General features: G+C 39.7%; 1 protein-coding gene across 4 annotated transcripts in view; it reads left to right on the forward strand.

Moving 5' to 3' along the window:
• The window catches only part of LRCH1 (leucine rich repeats and calponin homology domain containing 1), a 195,538-nt gene that overhangs the window by 153,255 nt on the left and 22,598 nt on the right, over positions 1-19,685 (forward strand). For 2 of the 4 annotated variants that reach the window (XM_080798076.1, XM_080798074.1), the window contains exons 14-18: positions 2,656-2,709; positions 3,394-3,466; positions 6,210-6,314; positions 15,042-15,151; positions 18,663-18,800. In XM_080798076.1, the coding sequence (XP_080654202.1) occupies positions 2,656-2,709; positions 3,394-3,466; positions 6,210-6,314; positions 15,042-15,151; positions 18,663-18,800 (480 nt within the window). The remainder of the gene's footprint in view (positions 1-2,655; positions 2,710-3,393; positions 3,467-6,209; positions 6,315-15,041; positions 15,152-18,662; positions 18,801-19,685) is intronic. The other 2 variants (XM_080798073.1, XM_080798075.1) reach the window with 1 other exon arrangement.

The raw sequence follows: 19,685 nt of genomic DNA on the forward strand, positions 1-19,685 counted from the left end.
TCTGAGGGTTTCATTTATCATAGTCCTTTTTCCCCTAAATATTTCACTGTGTGTATTCTAAGAATAGAGCTTTTATTTTACATAACTACATTGCAGTTACCAAATTCAGAAATTTGCATTGATAAGCTGTTTTCATCTAATCTACCATTCATATTCCAAACTGTTCGGTTGATCTCATGATGTTCTTCACGCTTTTTTTTTTTTTTTCTTCTCCCACGGAGGATCCAGTCTAGTGGCAGGCATTGTATCTAGTTAGGAGGTATCTATAGTTTCCTTTATTCTGGAACATTTCTGTAACCTTCTTTTGGTTTTTACCGCCTTGAAATTTTTAAGAATATAGCTCGCCTCTTTTTGAATGACGTGCCCCTTATTTTGTGAGACAAAAGTCCCTCATATTTCCTTGTGCTGAGTCGAGATTCTGTGTTCTTGATTGGAACACTGCACAGATGAAATTGTGTCCTTTTCAGGGTGTCACACGCATCTGGAAATGGACCTGATTGGTGATGTTAATTTGATTGCCCATTCGTTGTGTCACTTGATTTGTCCACTGTGTAATCATTGTTCTGTTTTTCCATTGCAACCCATAAGCAGTCAATGAAGAGGTCCTTTAGGACTGCTTAGGGTCTTGCTGCAGGCCCATTTTTGACTCTAGTAAAACAGATATCCACCTGGGTGCATGACTTCAGGAGTACCGGTTTAAGGTGCAGATCCTCTAGAAAAAAGATACCTCCGCTCCATCTCTGATTTGTAATGTTTTGTGTTAATATAAGTCAGTTTTTTCTTTTTGGTTGAATGAGGACTCCTATTTGGTATAAAAAATTCTTACTCATGGTCTTACTTGTCTAGGGCATTTGTCTTTCCATGACAGGCCCATCTCAATGATTTTAAAAAGGAGGGATCAGATAGCGGGCCCTGGAGGTCACAAGGAAGAGGAAGAGAAAGTAGTGGATTAGCAAAGCCAGTGCTAATGATTATACAGAATCTAAATGTGGTCCTCATTTATGATTTGGTTATTTTTATATTTTCTCTTCTATCTCACTCATTAAGAAAGCAATTAACTTTAGCATAAGTCTTGAGTCAATTAGCCAGTTTTGTTGAGTCCTTATGCTGGGTTTGGTCTTGTTTTGGGTGTCAGGGACTGGGCTATGAAAGATATGAAGTTGCCCTTACTTTTAAGATGTTTTTAAAAATGTGGAGAGAAGAAGACTTGGATATTGAAAAAATTGAAAGAATTTGAGATGGTCTGTGATCCTGAGTATTTTAGGTACTCTGGGAGACTGGGGAAGAGGTGGGGTTTACAGAGATAGAAGTAAACCTAGATTTGGGGGGTTGTTTGGATTTGGAAGTGTCCCAGCATGCAGCTGTGGCAGAATCAGCACTGTGTGGGAGCCAGCCAGACACACCGAGAAAGGGTGTGAACTGTGGTCCTCCCCAGTACCATAGGTAGGGCCAGGATGACCCCGTGGTTTCTACATCACAATGTCTGACTTTCAATATACTTGAGATGATGGTCTGTATCAAGTTTGGGTAGCACTGGCATCCATTCAGGAAAGAACTGCAAATTATAGTCTCCTCCATAAATAATATCAAATTGGGGAAGGTGTTGGGGGGACAACAAGAAAAAATTAGCGGAAGGAATTGCTTAATAGAGAGAATCGAACCTGCAGGTACTTGTTCTTATTTCTAACAAAGCCATTTCACTGAGTAGGGAAATTAATGATATTTTATTCTAAAAATATGTTTTTCCTTTGGATGTGTCAAAATTTGGAGTATTTTTTAAATAGCACTTCTCAGGCATAGGAATAGGAGCAGCCATCTTAAATTTATACTAATTTGGTGTAATGTTTATACTAGCTATCAGCAGGTTTTTTTTACTAGCGTAATCAGTGGGTTCCGTGATGACCATCTAAAGAAGGCTGATCTGAGTGAAATAACCTAGAGTTTCCTCACTGGTTGCCAAAGCAAGCTGGTGTCGAATGATAACATAAGATTGTCTCAGGTAATTTGGAGTGTAGGCGTGTATATTTATTAAAAGCTCCCGATGAGGGGTGCCTGGGTGGCTCAGTTGATTAAGCCTCCAACTCTCCGTTTCAGCTCAGGTCGTGATCTTAGGGTCCTGAGATCGACCCCCACCCCCATCAGGCTCTGTGCTCAGCTTGGGGTCTGCTCAAGATTCTCTCCCTCCTCCTCTGCCCCTCCCCATGCTCAAGCACACCAAGCTTGGTCTTTCTCCTCTCTAAAATAATAAAGTCCTAAAAAATTAAAAGCTTCCAATGAGATTCTGTGTATTTGGGAAATACTGCCTTGGACCATTTCTAAAAACCTGTAGTTCAAATGAGGAAGTGGGAACCCTCATGTGGCTTGGGAATCTAGCAAGTCAGGTTATGTTTACAGGTACTTTGGACTGAGCTCTCTGCCCTGGGAGATCCTTTTCTAGTTTGTGTGATACATTAGATGTATTTTTTTGAGTGTGAGTACAGCTGCATTAATGTCAGTGAGATCCACTTAACTACTTAACGCACTAATTAATTAATTCAGTATATATTCATTGAGTGCCCAGCTGCCAGGGATATGAGGGAAGTCAGATGGATGCTGTTCCCGTCTCAATAACTTTATGGTCTAATGGAATACTCCATGCATTATTTTTCCTTGAAGGTGCAAAATGATCTCACTTTACAGAGCAATGGGAGCGAGTATTCTCCAAATGAGGTAAGTTTCCTGAAGAGTCCTGTAAGCTGAGGTAGTTTGTGAAGGCTGAATTGGAATATCTTTTACAGAAATAATCAGATTGTCCTGATTCATGAGTTAATTGCATTGCTGATTCTCTGGGGGAGTGTCTCTCCTTAGCTATCATAGTCTTATCTGGCCCTACCCATAATGGAAGATTGACTTTATAAGATATATTTTGAAAACCAAATATGGCAGCATCTTTATAGAAAACAGAGCGATGGCTCAAACAGACAAGGTTTCAAATGTCCTGTTACCCATCAGTGGTGCAGTGTGTGATGTCCCTGTAGGTGAAACTGTTCGGTGTGACCTGTTTTCCTCCCCTATTGTGTCATGACATTCTCCATCAGCTGGGCCCGCTGCGAGGGGGACGTGAGTATGTGCCTGTGTCTGTGTGCACATGCACAAGTCTCTTCCGGAGCAGAAAAGGATCGCCCGTGTCACATGGTTATAGAATATTTTTTATTGGGCAAATAAAAATTGACTGGCTCTCCCCCCAGGCAACCTCTCCCCAGTCACCCTGTTTTTTTCAGTCAGGGGCTTCATCACACAGCAGCTGGTCAAAAAGCTAGTGGTGTCCCTGTAATCCTGGAACGTAGAGAAGCATGTGTAGTTCTGTTTCCGTTGCTTGTCTTTCAAAAGCCTCTTTTCCTTCTGATACTGCAGATGAGAGCGAACTCGCCTGCCATCTCTCCCACCACCAACAGCACCGCTCCGTTTGGCCTGAAGCCTCGATCAGGTAAATTAAGACCTCAGCGTCCTGACACTTCTAAACACTCCGTGGTTTCTCTTTAGCCTCCTACATGTGTATGTGTGAGCGTGAGCAGCCCTGCGGGCGCACCCTGGTGGACACTGTCTCCGGGCCTCAGGGCTCTGCCACCGCATGGGGAGGCCAGACTTTGGAGCCTTGTTTCCAGTGAATCGCCCGTTCCACCCATGTTATCAGTCATAGACATCTTCCCTCCTTTTCAGTCCAAGCAAAGAGAAAAGGTCATGGGGCCTGCAAGCGGGGAAGAAATAGTCCAAGGAGTTTTTTACCCAGTGGTTCCCGATAAGCTGCTGAGCTCAAGAGCAGCCTCCCACAGGGTGATTCTTCTCGAATATCCCTTGTTGGCTTTCTAACCCTCCTAAGGTTATGCATTTCCTCCAACAACAGGGCGATCATTTCAGGACTCACATGAGTGGTCGGGAGCCATTTCTTTAAAAGAGCCTTTCTATTACCCATTTCTCTTTTAATTTATTGTTAGTATAGTCACAGATGTAAATTACAGCCATGTGAAAACTAACTATTGGTTTTAAAAAGAAGGACGATGCATAGAAAAATTCGGTTCTTCTGATTTCTCCACTACAGGTCTGGCACGATCTACCTTCTTTTAGGTCCTTTTTTGTTTTAATACTTTTGGATCTTTGCATACACTCACGACTCTCATGCTTTTAAGTAAGTGCTAAGAAAGGATTCAGACCATGTTTAAGCAAAAATCTAGTAAAGAACTTAGATACTCTTGGGTTTTTCAGAAAAGCATCTTGGCAGGAGTAGAAGTTATACGTGGGTATAGTTTGTAAACAGGTACCTATAAAAAACCCAAATGTAGTTTCTTCATGAAGGAAACTTTTTTGTTTGGGGAGCAAGTTGATGGATGGGTAACCTGTAGCCTGGTATAATGGTTCCCTGACATCCTTGATGGGCTATAAGGCAAAGCTATTTGAGAAAATGCTAGGGTGCAGCAAAGGTTAATAGGTGTTTTATGGAAAGCCAAACTGTGGTGAAATAAGGCTCAAATGACTGGCCTCCTCATTTATGGCATCGAGCATATGCAGTCAGATCTGGGCTGGGCTTCCATTTCCCCAGGGTCACAGGTGTGTGCTGGGCGAGATGATCTGGTGGGCACCTCTCCTCTGCACCTTCAGTGCCAGCTTGCCAGGAGAGTTAGCTCTGTGCGTTCAGGACCACAGACTGGGCTACAGACTTGCTTCTAATCCTTACACGTAGTTTTAAGGAATTTTAAATATATTGAATCATTGAGCAATCAAAAGTTGAATTAATCTCCAAAGAACAATATTCTTTTGAACATGCATCTTTACAGTTTAGGTATAAAGTTGTCTCAGTGATTTCTTTTTCTCTCTTTTATGGAGTCCAGACTCGGCTTATCAATATTGTACTCATACTGTTTAACCATTTCAAATTCATCGTCGTGGTGAAAAAGAAATAGGGTATTTATTTTGAATAGCAGAAAACAAAGATGATTTCCTCTCCAAGCTTCCAACCTTTCTATAATGCGGACTAACCACTGTGGAAATTGTTCTAGTTGTTGAAAGTTTTGTGGAGTTTGGTTGCTGTAAATAATGCTGATTTATCTTCAGGAACATCAAGTGGCATGTTGGAATTTTATAAAACTGCATTATATATTGGGGATTTTTTCATTTTATTTAGTCATTTAAACATATTTCAGTGTGTACTTTTCACATTTTCTAAAAAAAATATAGCAATCTTAATTAAAGATCATATGATTTAAAAAGAAATTCTATTTGATTAGCTTTGGGACTTTTAAATGCCAACTGAATTTTCTTTTAAAGTTAAGTATATGGATTTACGTGATTTCTGTGTTATAAATAAGAACAGACTGCTCAAATCAGCACGTTGGAATAAGAATTTAGATTTTTAAGTAGGTTGATAGTTTTCTTCAGAAGAAAATTTTTTCTCTTCTGTGTTCTCCTCCAAAGAGAGAGAACTGTACATACTCGAATATTCATTCCTGACTCAGAAGGGCTTGAAAATGATTGACATCTATTGGTGAATTAGATTTGTTCAAAAGACTCTGCTAGTATCAAAAATTGTTCTTCTACTGATCAGTACCAAAGAGAGCATGGAGAGGTATCTGTGTCCAGGGTTGAGCAGAGTTTTGGCTAGTTAGAGCTATCAATAAAGCCTGCCAGTAGCCTTTATATAGAAATTTTGCATTGACATGGGAAAAAATTGACCAATGGTAAACACTGTTTCTGTAATAGTCTCATTTCTGTATAACAGATGTATTTGCACCTATTAAGCTTTGTCTACGTAACCACATTTTTTGTGTGAATCGTATTTGCTATGATTGTTAGTTACTTAGAAGGTTTTTGAAAAAGTTGTCTGGTAGGTCTTCCGCTTTGTATCTGTGTTATCTGTGGGTACTCTTCCTTTCTGCTGACATGAGTCATGAGGACTCTGAGTCTGTGGGCTTGCAGAACTGTTAAGATTAACGATATTAACTGCATGCAAAGTATATGATTGATAAGTACTAACACTCGGTTTTTATCATTCTTTTTATTTCATGCGCCATCTTTCATTCTTCTCCTATATTGTACATTTGAATTGAAATCCCATAATATGAAATTCGCTTCATTTCCATACAAACCTTATGCCATTTGTGAAATGCTGCTGCCCCTTTGGTTTTTCCTGGTCCTTGTCCAACTGTACGCGGACCGGCTCTCTTGCTCTCCTGCAGACCCAGCCCTCACTCTTCCTCCTATCTCCTTCAACAAACTTACACAGGCACAAACATGGGACAGCTCTAGCTACAGTGTTCCATCTGAAGGAGACAGTGACAATGGTAGGTGGCCTTGTACCTATTCTTCAATGTGCTCATTAATAAGCCGATGAATGTACTGAACGCTCGTTTCGGTGCAGCTAAGGGTAGATTATATTCGCCTGCATGCCTGCTCTAAGAACCAATGAGTAAAGCTGGAAAGTGGAGTCCAGAAAAGTGCATGGGGGTTGTTCTCTAGCAGTTTGTCGAACTACACTTAATGAACTTGAAAATTCTGGATTTCGGGAGGACTTTACAAGAATTTCTTTCTCTACCTTTTCCGCTGGGGTTTTTTGTTTTGTTTTGTTTTGTTTTTTGGTTTGTTTGCTTGTTTATAAAAACCGGGGGTTGCACATGTGGAGTGTCTGTGCTTGGTCCTGCATCTGCCCCAAAGTGTGTCGAGAGTTTGATCTTTTATTATCTATGATTAACCGTATGAGATTATTAAGGTAATGAGTACCGTGGCTGACCCCTGAGTGGTGCACTAAAAATAATGTTAACATTGAGAAATTTCTAAAAGTGAAGAGAAATCACTTGGCTTCTTCCTTTTTTTTTGGTTATTTGCACATTTTTAACTTTTGATACCTTCTGCCTTTTTGAGAGTCCATTCACGTAGATGATGTTCAAATTGGCCTGAAAACCAAATATGCCAATAAAAAGTTGAAGACAGCTCGTTAGATTATTATGAATATCTCTTAATTTTGTGCCATTAAATATCTTAAATAATCTAAAAGATGAAAACGAAATATAGTTATCTAGGCCTACATGCCACATAGATCAAAATCTCCATGTTGTCTAATGTTAGTTAAGATTTTAAACATTTTACTCTTAAGATGCAAAGTGACAAAAGTAATATTAAATGAAACAACGTGGTTTGTAGGGAAGAGAAGTGAGATATGAAAGTTCAAACACAATAGGAAAATAAATTTCCTATTTATTTCCTAGGAAAATAAAATAAATAAATTTTCCAGTTATAATTATCTTTTAATCGAAGTATGTTATATAGAAAAAATATATTCAAAACATTTGCTGTGATTTCTGGTCAAAATTCAATAGAAAAAAGTTTTTCCAATTTCCTTATAAAGAAGGACACATGTATTTTTTGTCAGGTTTGTTGTAAAAGGAGTTTTACCATTTCACAGATTTCTGAATTTTTTTAACTGAAAATATGCTTCAACAACAACAGCAATGAGACAGAAGTCCCTCCTTACACCATCCCTTTTTTAAATTCTGGAAGTTGAAGAGGGTTCAGTGGAAACTTTCTTGAGAAACTGTTCCTTTACTCAAAAATAAAAAAAGAGGGGGAGAGGCATTTCTGTTTTTCAGAAAACATGGCTATTTATGGGTCTGCTGTTGTTTAAAGGAAATCAAGCCTAAAATGAAAGATTTATGTGTGATTTGGTATTTCCTTAGGAGTGATAATCTGAAACCAAAGGACTTTTTTCTGTTTTTGTTTAAGCTGGGAAAGATCTAGTCATGTTATGTAGCAGTAGAATTTCTGTCTATATCAATGTGCCAACTAAAACCAGAAAGGTGAGGTCACACCGCAACTTAGCGCCGGAAGGGAGGCCACCCAGGGTCCTAACACTGCACCGTTTCCATACTCATTCTGCAGCTGTTTATCGAGGACTCTTGGTGCAAGCTCTAAGCCAGACTGTCTTCTTTCTATTAAAAAATCCTAAGATTTCCATAGAAATTAATAATTGTAGAACTCTCTCAGAAAATAAAATAATCTCACACTCTTTACTTGGTATTTTTTTGTACAAGTGCAAATGGCAGGCATTCATGTGTTAGCTATCAAGCTGTACCACAATCATAATAAAGGAATTGCTTTCAATATTCATGTGCTTCCCTCAGTTACCCTTATTTGCAATTTGTCTAGAATGTGCTGTAGACAACAGAAAATTTTCTATGCAGAAATTTTCTTGAAAAATAGTGGTGCAGGTTCCCAGATCTGATTTTTCACATGCGTTTTCATTCTCTTTGTGGTACACTTGGCCTTGTGATTTCCATATATTTTCCAACACATTTTTTTAAATGAATGAAGCTGCCCTATGCGTATTCACAAGCATACAAATTAATCTTGCAAGAGAAACACAGCCTGCGATTTTATGCTGTTCTTACTCCTTCCTCTTAAGTAGGAGATCCTGTTCAGTGGCCATTCTTGGCATTTCCAAGCTGATTAGCACATCAGTTTCATTTCCTCCTACTGCTGCTATCCATTGTCTACACCTGTCTCAACCTTTGTAAAGAAACAGCATCTTATTCCTGACTCAACCCAGTGTGTAATGCAGTTTTTCTTTCATTTATACTTTTTTTTAGCTTTTGGTAAAGTTGGCATTTTTAGACCTTGTTCACTGTCTTCCTTTATATTAAAATTCCCCTTTATTTAAGGTCTTTCCAGTATTCTGTTCCTGTGTCTCATTTTCAGTTCCCCATCTTTTTCTAAAACTCTCTTCAAAGAAATAAAAAATGACAAACTGGCTAGAAGGTCCTTGGAAGTTTGAATTCCCACAGGCCCCAGGGTTCTGCCCCTTGAGATCCGTGGGGAGGATGGGAGGATGGGAGGGTGTGTGCAGGGCTGTGGGGCACTCCTGGCGCTGGGAGGGGGCAGATTCACGCCAACTGGTTCTTAGGAACAATTTCGTCTCTTTCTTTTGTTCTTGTGCCCTAGTACGACTCTGCCTGTTTCATGCCTTTCCCCTTCACTTTGAAGTGAAAACTGTTCCTATCTTCCTTTTTTTCTCCTTTTTCTTTTGTTCCTATCTTATTTTGAATCATTGTCCCTTTTTCATTTGCAGTTAGTTCGTGGGTGCCAATTTATACTTATTAAAAATTGGCCGTTGAATTATCACTGGAGAATGAATGAATGGGCATCTCCATCTTGGGTCAGTTTACAGACATTTACTAAGTTTTTACAATAATCCTGCCCTTCTAGGTATTATTTTCCCCATACAAAAATGAGGAAATAGGCTGTGAGCAGTGTTTCAGCAGTTCTTAGCTGTAGCTTTGCATTAGAATCATCTGAGTGTTTTTAAGACAGTAGCTGTCTAGATCGACGCTCAGAGGTGCTAATTTATTTGGTGTCACATGGACTCGACACATTGATTACATTTTTATTGGTCTTTATGTTATGTTCAAGCAGGGGAAAGTCACTAGGTTACAATAAATTGCCCAAAAATGATAGAGAGGAAATATGAGCATTTTGAGGGCAGAGAGAGAGTGTATCTAATTCATTTGGGGACACCAGAAGGGAGTAAATGAATGCGTTAATCAGATTTCTAATTCACATTAGCCAGGATCTAAAGCCCCAGGTATTTTTTCAAAGCCATTTTATTTTGCTGCCCTTGTATTTGTGTATCTTAAACATCACTCCCAGTCCAGGTTCTTAACTTCCGAGGATAAACTGAGAGTGAAATTTCAAAACCCCATACATCCATAGAGAAGCAATCTCTCATTGAGTTAAATTTAGGTAATAAACTTTAATAATATAGACTGATAAATTGTATACCAAGAGTGCATTTCACATAATAATTAAATAACCATTTCAAGCAGCTTTTAGAGCAGTGGGCTTTCTTGGTTTAACTAAAAGATATTCTTGGGGGCACCTGGGTGGCTCATTTCATTGAAAGGCTGACTCTTGATTTCGGTCCAGGTCATGATCTCGGGGTCCTGGGATTGAGCCCTGTGTTAGAGCGAGGAGTCTGCTTGAGGATTCCCTTTCCCTTTCCCTCCGCCTCTCCCCCCATGCTCTCTCTCTAAAATAAATAAATGAACCTTTTTTAAAACGATATTCTTTTTTTTTTTTTTAAGATTTTATTTATTTATTTGAGAGAGAGCATGAGAGGGAAAAAGGTCAGAGGGAGAAGCAGACTCCCCGTGGAGCCTAGGAACCCAATGTGGGACTTGATCCTGGGACTCTGGGATCATGACCTGAGCCAAAGGCAGTGGCTTAACCAACTGAGCCACCCAGGCGCCCCTAAAACGATATTCTTAAACAAACAGAAATGGTTTCTTGTGCACATTCTTAAATGTCTATTGTCTACCTTGTACTAGGCATGATGTTCATTATTACAGGTATAACTCTGAAAAAGACAAACAAGGTATCTGCTTTTATAGAACTTTTATTTCAGAGTCTAATGAATTCAGACCTAGAAACCAAGCTTTCGTAGATTTTTCATGACAGAAAAAATTGAGGTGACTGATTATCAGGGTGGGATAAACTTTGCAGAGATACTCTCCAAATAGGCTGATCTTTGAATGAGAGAATTTTTGAAACACTTGTTTCATTTTTCAAACTGCTTTGTGGGGCAGGAGGAGACATACAAATTGGAAACAGACATAAATTCTTTAACAGTCATAATGGAGAGGAACAGATTTATACTGTAGGAGAGAAAGTGATGAGTGCCATGAGAGAGACACAGATAAAGAATTCTATATGTTGATAGATCACTCCCAGGTCGGGGATGGGGATGAGGAGAAAAGTAAAGGAAGTACCAGAGATAATGGAAAAATCTGTGGAATTTGACCTGTACCTGCAAAGATGAATTTGACATTCTGCACAAACATATTCATCATTCCTTTCAGAGGCTTTGCTTTGAGATTTGTCTCTTCTGCTAAATAAATTACACATAGGAGCAAATCATCTTTTCCATTCGTTGCATGTTATTTATTAGTTAAGTTATTTATTAAATGTTAAAAAATTATATTGTTATAATTCTATATAATTATATAATTTTATAATATAAATTTATAATATAAATATAATTTATATAATAATTTTATAAAAATATAATATATATTCTATAATTATAAATGTTATTTATTAAAGTTAAGAAAGACTAATTTTTCCCGTATCTTACCTAAATCACCCTTAAATCACCTACTTCTTCGTCTCTTCACACACACACACACAGAGACACACACAGAGTCCTCCACACACTCACTCTGCTCTCTTCTTCCTCTTTTTCTCCTTCTTACTTACACTTAAATAGGGTGGCATTTGATTTGAAAAATAGGTACGAACAGTGCAGCTCCTCTTTTTTTTTTTTTTTTTTTAAAGATTTTATTTATTTATTTATTTGACAGAGATCACAAGTAGGCAGAGAAGGCAGGCAGAGAGAGGGGGAAGCAGGCTCCTTGCTGAGCAGAGTGCCCGATGTGGGGCTCGATCCCAGGACCCTGGGATCATGACCTGAGCCAAAGGCAGAGTCTTAACCCACTGAGCCATCCAGGCGCCCCAGTGCAGCTCCTCTTAATACTGTCTTGTAGCCTTGAGTTAAACTCCCTGCCCCTCCAAATTAAGTAAGGAGGTTCTTAAAATTTAGTAATTGAAATTAAGGGGAAAAAATCAATAATTCGGGGCACCTGAGTGGCTCAGTGGGTTAAAGCCTCTGCCTTCAGCTCAGGTCATGATCCCAGGGTCCTGGGATCGAGCCCCGCATCAGGCTTTCTGCTCAGTGGGAAGCCTGCTTCCCCCTCTCTCTCTGCCTGTCTCTCTGCCTACTTGGGATCTGTCTGTCAGATAAATAAATAAAATCTTTAAAAAAAAAATCAATAATTCTTCTATAGATCAATTGTCCAAATCTTTGGTTCAGGCTGGTCACTCCATGTGTTATTTAAATATGATTTGAAAGAAAAGAAAAAAAAACCCTACAGCATTACCATAGAATTGGAGCTACCATAATGCTCCCATTAAAAATGATTCTATCGTTAACAGACCTTGCAAAATAAGCAAGCACCTATGTGCTTTGTAGATTTATTATTAGCCTAAAGAGTTTGTTTTAATTTCTCATATAGTCCACAGTAATTAATCCATTTAGAAAACTAGTAGTATTATAGTCATGGTTTCCAATAATTTTAGGTACATTTGAAGTATTCATTAAAAAAAACAGTTCAAATGTGTTTTAACACTTTGTGATGCTTAACATTCATAGAGCAAATACTCAAGTATGCATTTTATATTTTTAAGATGCACGGAAATTTAAGATGAAAAGTGATGCTGGGACATTAAAACCCAGACACCATTGTAATATCTTATCTCGCTTAGGGCTCTAACAAGGTGTAGATACTTGAATTGTGTGCTGTTAAACAAAGCTCAGGGTTAATTTAACTTCCTGATAGTTTTGTATTCAGAAAGAAATCTGCCAATAAAAACATATTGAAAATATTAAGCATGCTGTATTAGATAAGATTGCCCCCTAGGAAAAAGGCAAAGGGAAATAAAACCTCCAAAGAAAACATTAGCTTTGTTTAAACAATGTTGGGGCGCCCCTTGCTGGCTAGTGTATAAATTACTCAACTCTGCTCACATTCCTAGACTTTTTTGGTAAATTTGGTTGACTTCTTTTCTTTGAGGGTGTGGATTTACATTTCAATACATATCTCTTCTGGATGCTCTGTTAAATGGTAGAGTTTTTCCTTAGTCTTGAAAGGATGTGAAGGCAAGCTTAATGCATTTCCAGTTTCTTCCCTTCTTCCCAGTTTGTCTACTTTCTCATTTCCCTTAGCTCTGCAAACTGCTCATCTCTCCCTGCTGGGTTACACTACCCTACTTCCTTTGCTGGACTTGCCTTGATTTTTTAAAATAATCGGTCTCACTTTTCATGGGTGTGGTTTCTGTAGCTCTTGGTGACAGCCCTTTGGTGACATGTCTTTGGCTCTTTTTGCCGGTGACTTTCCTGGATGGCTTGAAGCAGGGGCCCAGGCCCCAGGCTGACTCCTCCCTGAGGTTCCAGAAGGTGTTACGTCCAGTAGACCACCCTCTTTCTCCATTTACTGTACATCAAGGGTGTATTAAGACAACTTTCTAATCTTCCATAGAATATCAGAATGCTGATTCACATATCCTACAACTGACTTAGAAAATACTGAGATGTGAGAAGCTTAATGCAAGTCATTTTATTTATTTACTTACTTGCTTATTATTTGTTTGAGAGAGTGCACGCATAAGCTGGGGGGCCAGAGTGAGACGGAGAGAAGGAGAGAATCTGAGGCAGACTCCACACTGAGCACAGAGCCCGATGCAGGGCTCAGTCTTAGGATCCTGAGATTAAGCCCTGACCCAGAACCAAGAGTCGGATGCTTAACCGACTGAGCCACCCAGGCGCTCCCACACAAGTCATTTATTAAGGTGGTTTGGTCCAAAGGTACACTTTGGACCATATGTTGAGATTAAGATGACATAGTTGGGTGAGCATGGAGTAATTGATTATAGGGAGTGGACTCAAGTTTTTCTATTCTAAGTATATTTATAAACTATATTTAATTTTTAAAATTTAGTAAATTGAAAAATAGTTAGCAAATCGAGGTAGCTTTTAAAGTGACCTATAAAGGGGTGCCTGGGTGGCTCAGTTGTTAAGTGTCTGCCTTCAGCTCAGGTCATGATCTCAGGGTCCTGGGATCAATCCCACATTGGGATTCCTCCTCTGCAGGAAACCTGCTTCTCCCTCTCCTACTCTCCCTGCTTGTGTTTCCTCTCTCTCTGTGTCTCTCTCCATCAAATAAATAAATAAAACTTAAAAAAAAAAATAAGTAAAGTGACCTGTAGGAAATGTTTGTCAGAATAGAATAAAAGTTGCATGATCTTCTTGTTTACATGATTTAAAATAAATATGATCGAAATTACTGGAATTGCAGTAGTCATGCAACCTTCCCTGTGGCCGTGGTTTTTAAAACTGAAGTTGTCTGCCCAGAATTTCCTGGAGGGCTCCCCAACCCACCTCACCCTCCTAAACCCCCCAGGCAGTCTGTGGGTCATAGACCCCCATGAAGGTCTATGGGACAAGGGGAGCAAATATGGCTCTTACCAGCACCTTGCTCCCTCCTCTGTGAATGAGAAGTTGACGGTCTCAGGATAAAAATCTCAAGGAAGAAGAAAATTCAAATTTAAATCTGCCCTGGGCTTTGTATCATAATAAAAAGTGATTAAAATCCTTGCCGGAATCACCCTGCCCTATGTAGAATATTGTTTACCTTCTTTATTAGTCTTTACAAAATGTTAGCCTTCGGAGGTTTCGAGGATTTATTTTCTCTGGAGCCTGAGGCCCCCTGCCTTTCAGAGGGAGCTCCGCTGTCGGTCGCCGTTCATGATGGTTGTAATTTTAAAGACGTGAAGCCACGGATGATCTCTTAAATTGCCTCTCATCTTGCCAGCTTTTCTAAAAGGAATCTGTGGTCATTTCTAAAGAACTAACTTTTTGGATATAGTGTCAGTGACATGATAGAAGGCGGAGTTTTTCCACTCCATACTTAAAATACGTAATCTTGTATCACTTAGTTCTTGTCCTTAACTCAGGCTTATAAAAAATTTGGCCAACAGAAATATTAACCTGTGCACATTTTTAATGTGTAAAGCAATTCTAGAGTCCTCTTCTTTGAGTAAAATTATCTTAATTTATGAAAGGATCATAAAACCCCATGTATAAATGAACACTTAGGATGAAAGCAGGGAGAACGTGAGAGAGGGGACACCTGTCAGAGCTGTGGCCTGGCATGGTTCCAAGGATGAACCACACCCATCCCTGAATTCAGTCTATTGTCACCAAAAATATAACTGTTGTTAGTCTACATAACTCAGTACAGTTTAAAATATAATCTTTAGAATATTCAAATCGAGCTTTCCGTGTGAAGTCAGAATTTGTTTCTGTGAGTGGTAAGTGCCTTATTTAATTAACTACATACAAGTCGTCCTATAATGCAACCTATAGTGGACACTCAGTAAAGGCTTTTTTTCCCCCCTTTTTATTACAGTGTTTCTAAGACCTCAGAGAAATTTGGAATCTATAGACCCACAGTTTACAATTCGGAGGAAAATGGAACAGATGAGAGAAGAGAAGGAACTGGTGGAACAACTCCGTGAGGTACCCCAGAAACAGCCCATCACCAAACATGCTTTTCCCCCGGAAACAGCCCATCACTGAGTGCACATTTTCCCCCAGAAACAGCCCGTCACTGAACACACATTTTCCCCCAGAAACAGTCCATCACTGAATACCCATTTCAGAATTGAGGCAGCATTTTCTAACTTTTGAAAAATAGACTTTGAAGCACTGCGAAAAGACTTCATGCAGGTCACCTCCTGACTGATACTGGGCAACTTACATAACATCCCTGATTTCGGGTTTTTTCATGTATTAAAAAAATACTTTCCATCTTTGTGGGGTTTTGTGGGGAATATATGAGATAATGGAAGTAGAAACACATATGGATTAAACCTAGTACTGGTTCAGTTCAGGTACGCTTTAAAATAATACACTGTCATTCTTCTGCTTAGCAATAATATTCCATTAATTTAAAGATGTTCATCGTTACCGTGCTTTGCATCCCAGCTGATCAGAACTTTGTAATTAGTCACTCAAGCAAAGCATTTGAGTTCCTATCCAGGATGAAGTCTTGCGCTAGTCTTGCCAATGAAGATTTTAAGCTTGGCAATGGCAGGGAACATGGCTGCCTTATTGTTTGTATTTCTAATCCCACACAGCTTCTGGTGGGCGCTCTGTAGCTGTTTGTCTATCCTCGTGGTCTTTGTATCTAGTTAGAGAGCTCATACGTGAACATATGAGAGATCAAATAGCAGTGCATGGGTCAGTTGCCAGAGAACATATTGGTATTAGTAAAGTCACCACATCATGAATTGCTTCGTAAGTTCTTTATATTCAAGGAGAAGTACCATAGCCATGACCCAGAAGAGTGTAAGAAAGTTTAGAAGGGATAGATTTAAGGTACATCTTCTCCCCTCACTAGCAGATGGTTATTGACTGCTTCTGTGTGCCAGGCAGTATTCTAGGAGATGGGTAGAGGAGAGACCATAAAGGTCCCTGCTCTTATGGAGCCTATAGTCTATGAAAAGAGGTAGTAAATAAGAAGGAAAAAAATAAACATATAATTTCAGATGGCAGTGAGTTCTGCAAATGAGAAATGAATCCCATAAATAAAATTAAACTAAATTAAGGTAGGTCCCCATCTGTGTTGTTGCAGATGATTCTTTATATATGATTTAGCAGGTAGTCTGGAGGAAGGAATTAAAAATGCAGAAACCTTTTGCCACCACTTTAAGTCACTGTGGTTGGCTTATTAGTCACAGGGAAAAAGTCCAACCTCTGTCATTTGCCTAGAGCATTTGCATATGCTGTAAGTTTGGGAGGTGAACTTTCAGAGGTAGGTAAAAATAAGATCAAAATAGAGATGCCTCTCAAAGAGTGACACAATTTTATCTTAAAGTTTGGATTGTATTTGTTGTTTACATTTTCGTTTATGATGTAAAATAAGGGACTAAAGATTATGGAGAAGAAAAGTAGGTGTCTACACACAAGACTGTTCTGAAAAGGAATTATGTGACACTGTATCATGCACTGGTTTTCTAGCGCTTCATTTATTCCAAATCTCCAAATTAAGTCATTCTTTCTTGGGCTGTTATCCATTTAACAGGAACCACTGTTATAAAATAGAAATTTGTATTTGAAGTTTAAAAAGTTAATTTCTCTTCTTCTACTTCTGAGAAGATCAAACAAACCTACTTTTCCCTATTTCCCTCAGTAAGTACAAGTAAAAACCCTGGACATAACGTACAAAATAAACATAAGGACACTCGGGAAGGTAGAGAGAAGACAGCAGACTGGCCAGGGGCCCTCAGGAATAGAAATGACACAGTGGTAGGTTCTGCGGGTTTTCTTTTTTTGCCTCATACAGCTCAGACCTGGAGCTGAAGTAGTTGGAAACCCAGAAATGCTAATGGGCCCAATTTCTTTTAAAAGGCCACCCAAAAGCTTGCTTATCTTAGCCAAAGTACCAAGAAAGGAACAACCTAGCAAGATAAAAACCTTTAGACAATAAATGCTCTACTCCAGCTAAACATCCAAAAATACTGTGGCTCCTCCCTTATCCATGCCAGCAAAGATGGAGCAGGCTAGACCTCCACCCCTGGTTGGTGGTATCAGAGAAGACCAAAACAGGAGCCAGGAGTCTCCTCCATGCTAGCTGGAACAAGCCATTGACCCATGGCGTCAATGGAGACTACATGGGAGCCTGGACTTCCACCTGCATCCAGCAGTTAGAACCTCCCTCCACCAAGTTAACTGAGATCAAGTGGGAAGCATAGATGTCTGCCTTCGCCCAGCGGTAATAAGATAGTAACCCCCATTTCCAGCCGGAGCAGTGTCCACAAAAGCCAGTTAAAACTGAAGGTTTAAATAGAATCCTGAGTCTCCTAACAGAATAGGCAAATGTCCAGGTTTCAACAAAAAAAGTCAGTCATCCTACCAAGAGCCAGAAGATTTCAAATTGAATGCAAAAAGATAGTCAACAGCTGACCGCAGTAATATGGCAGAGATGTTAGGATTACCCGACAAATTTTAAAGCCTGCATGATAACAATGCTCCAACAAGCAATTACAAACATGATTGAAACAAAGAGGAACAGTAGAGCACGTCAGCAAAGAAAGAGAGGATCTTAACAAAGAAAGAGAAGACGTAAAGAAGAACCCAGTGGAAGTAAAGGGCTGAAAAACACGTTATCCCAAACAAAAAGCCCAGCGGAGGGGCTCAACTGCAAAATGGAGCTGACAGTGAAGTGATAGAGGTTGCCTAGTCTGAACAACAGAGAGAAACAGTTGGAGAATAACTGAGCAGAGCCTCAGGGACCTGAGGGAATGTAGGAGATGGTCAATATTCCTGTCATGGGAGCCTTGAAGGAAAGGCAAAGGACAGCAGGGCTGAAGCAATACTCCGGGTGGGAGTGAGGTGGGTGTGGCTGTAGAGATGCACCATTAGGAAGGTGGTCATGGAAATAGCTCAGATTCTGACTGTATCCACGTCAGCACCCTACTGTGGTACTCTCGTATGCTTCTGCAAGTTGTTGCCTTCAGGGGAAACGGGGTGAAGGGCCCACAGGATCTCTATTATTTCTTGTCACCAAGTATGAATTTGTAATTATCTCAAAATGGAAAATTCGATTTTTTTAAAGGGAAAAAATTGATTCTCAGCAAAAACAAAGTCTAAGAGAAAAGCATCCCTTAATCCCTCCTCTGCTCCTGGCAGACTGTCAGAACCAGTTGGACCTGCTTTCCATTGATCGCCTCATTCTGGTTTTGTATTTTCATAGCTAAGGCTGAGACAACATTGAACTCCAGAACTAATCCCAGTATTCCATTCATTCAACTTACTAAAAATGTTAGGTGCAGCTGGATTTGTTTTTCTACAGCAGGATTTTTACTACAATATCTGTTGGAAAAAGTTAGGTAATGAAAGTGTTTTCTAAGTGTTCCTAATCTTCTTTCTCATAATGAAGTTAATGTCTCAATTCATAAACACCCATCACTGTATTTGATCCTCTGTTGCCTGATGACAACTGGATTCCCTCTGATTCCTCCCCCAGAGCATCGAGATGAGACTCAAGGTCAGCCTGCACGAAGACCTGGGGGCCGCACTCATGGACGGTGTGGTTCTCTGCCACCTGGTCAATCACATCCGCCCGCGATCAGTCGCAAGCATCCACGTCCCCTCGCCAGCAGTTGTAAGTAACACCAGATCAAGGGAAACTAACTTCCACATTAGACAAATTTTGGAGTACAGTGTTGCTTGTTAAAGATGCCAACAGGGTCCCTCGGGATCTCAACAACTAGAAGAGGAGGAAAGAAAAAACTCTAAATGAAGCAGCACTCCACCAAAAAAGGGAAAATAAATAAATATGTAAATAACAAGAAAAGAATTTATTTCAAAGATAAAGCACATCACGTTAAAGGAATTACTGGTTGGGGTGCTAACTTTTAAGGCTGTACGGACTTAAAGATTCATTTCTCACTAGGGGTTACTTAAACAGTGAGGAGTCTTTCCAGAAAACTCTTTTTGGTTGATGGCTTCTCTGCTAAATGGAATCTCTTGGGATGCCGGGGTGGCTCAGTTGGTTAAGCAACTGCCTTTGGCTCAGGTCATGATCCTGGAGTCCCATCCCCACATTGGGCTAGCAGCTCTGCAGGGAGTCTGCGTCTCTCTCTGACCTTCTCCCCTGTCATGCTTTTGCTCTCTCGCTCACTCTATCAAATAAAATCTTAAGAAAATAAAAAATAAAAATAAGTAGATTTCATTCCTTTATTAGTCACTGAAGATTTTAGGATGACTCTGAAAAGATGTGGGTTCTATGTAAAATGACATTTTAAATAACCTGTCAAGCCAGAGGTTGGTCAGCTGGGCATTAATTCAACGATTCCTCAATGCCTCCCTTTGCTCAAGGTACACGAGATACCAGGACAGTAGTGAGAAAGGCAGATTGGCGACACTCTGCTAATGGCTTAAAAATCCTCATCTCTGGGGCATCTAGGTGGCTCAGTCCTTAAGCAGCTGCCTTCAGAAGCAGGCTCCCCGCTGAGCAGAGTGCCCGATCTGAGGCTTGATCCCAAGA

Source organism: Martes martes, assembly GCF_963455335.1.
Source record: "Martes martes genome assembly, chromosome: 3".
Taxonomy (NCBI): domain Eukaryota; kingdom Metazoa; phylum Chordata; class Mammalia; order Carnivora; family Mustelidae; genus Martes; species Martes martes.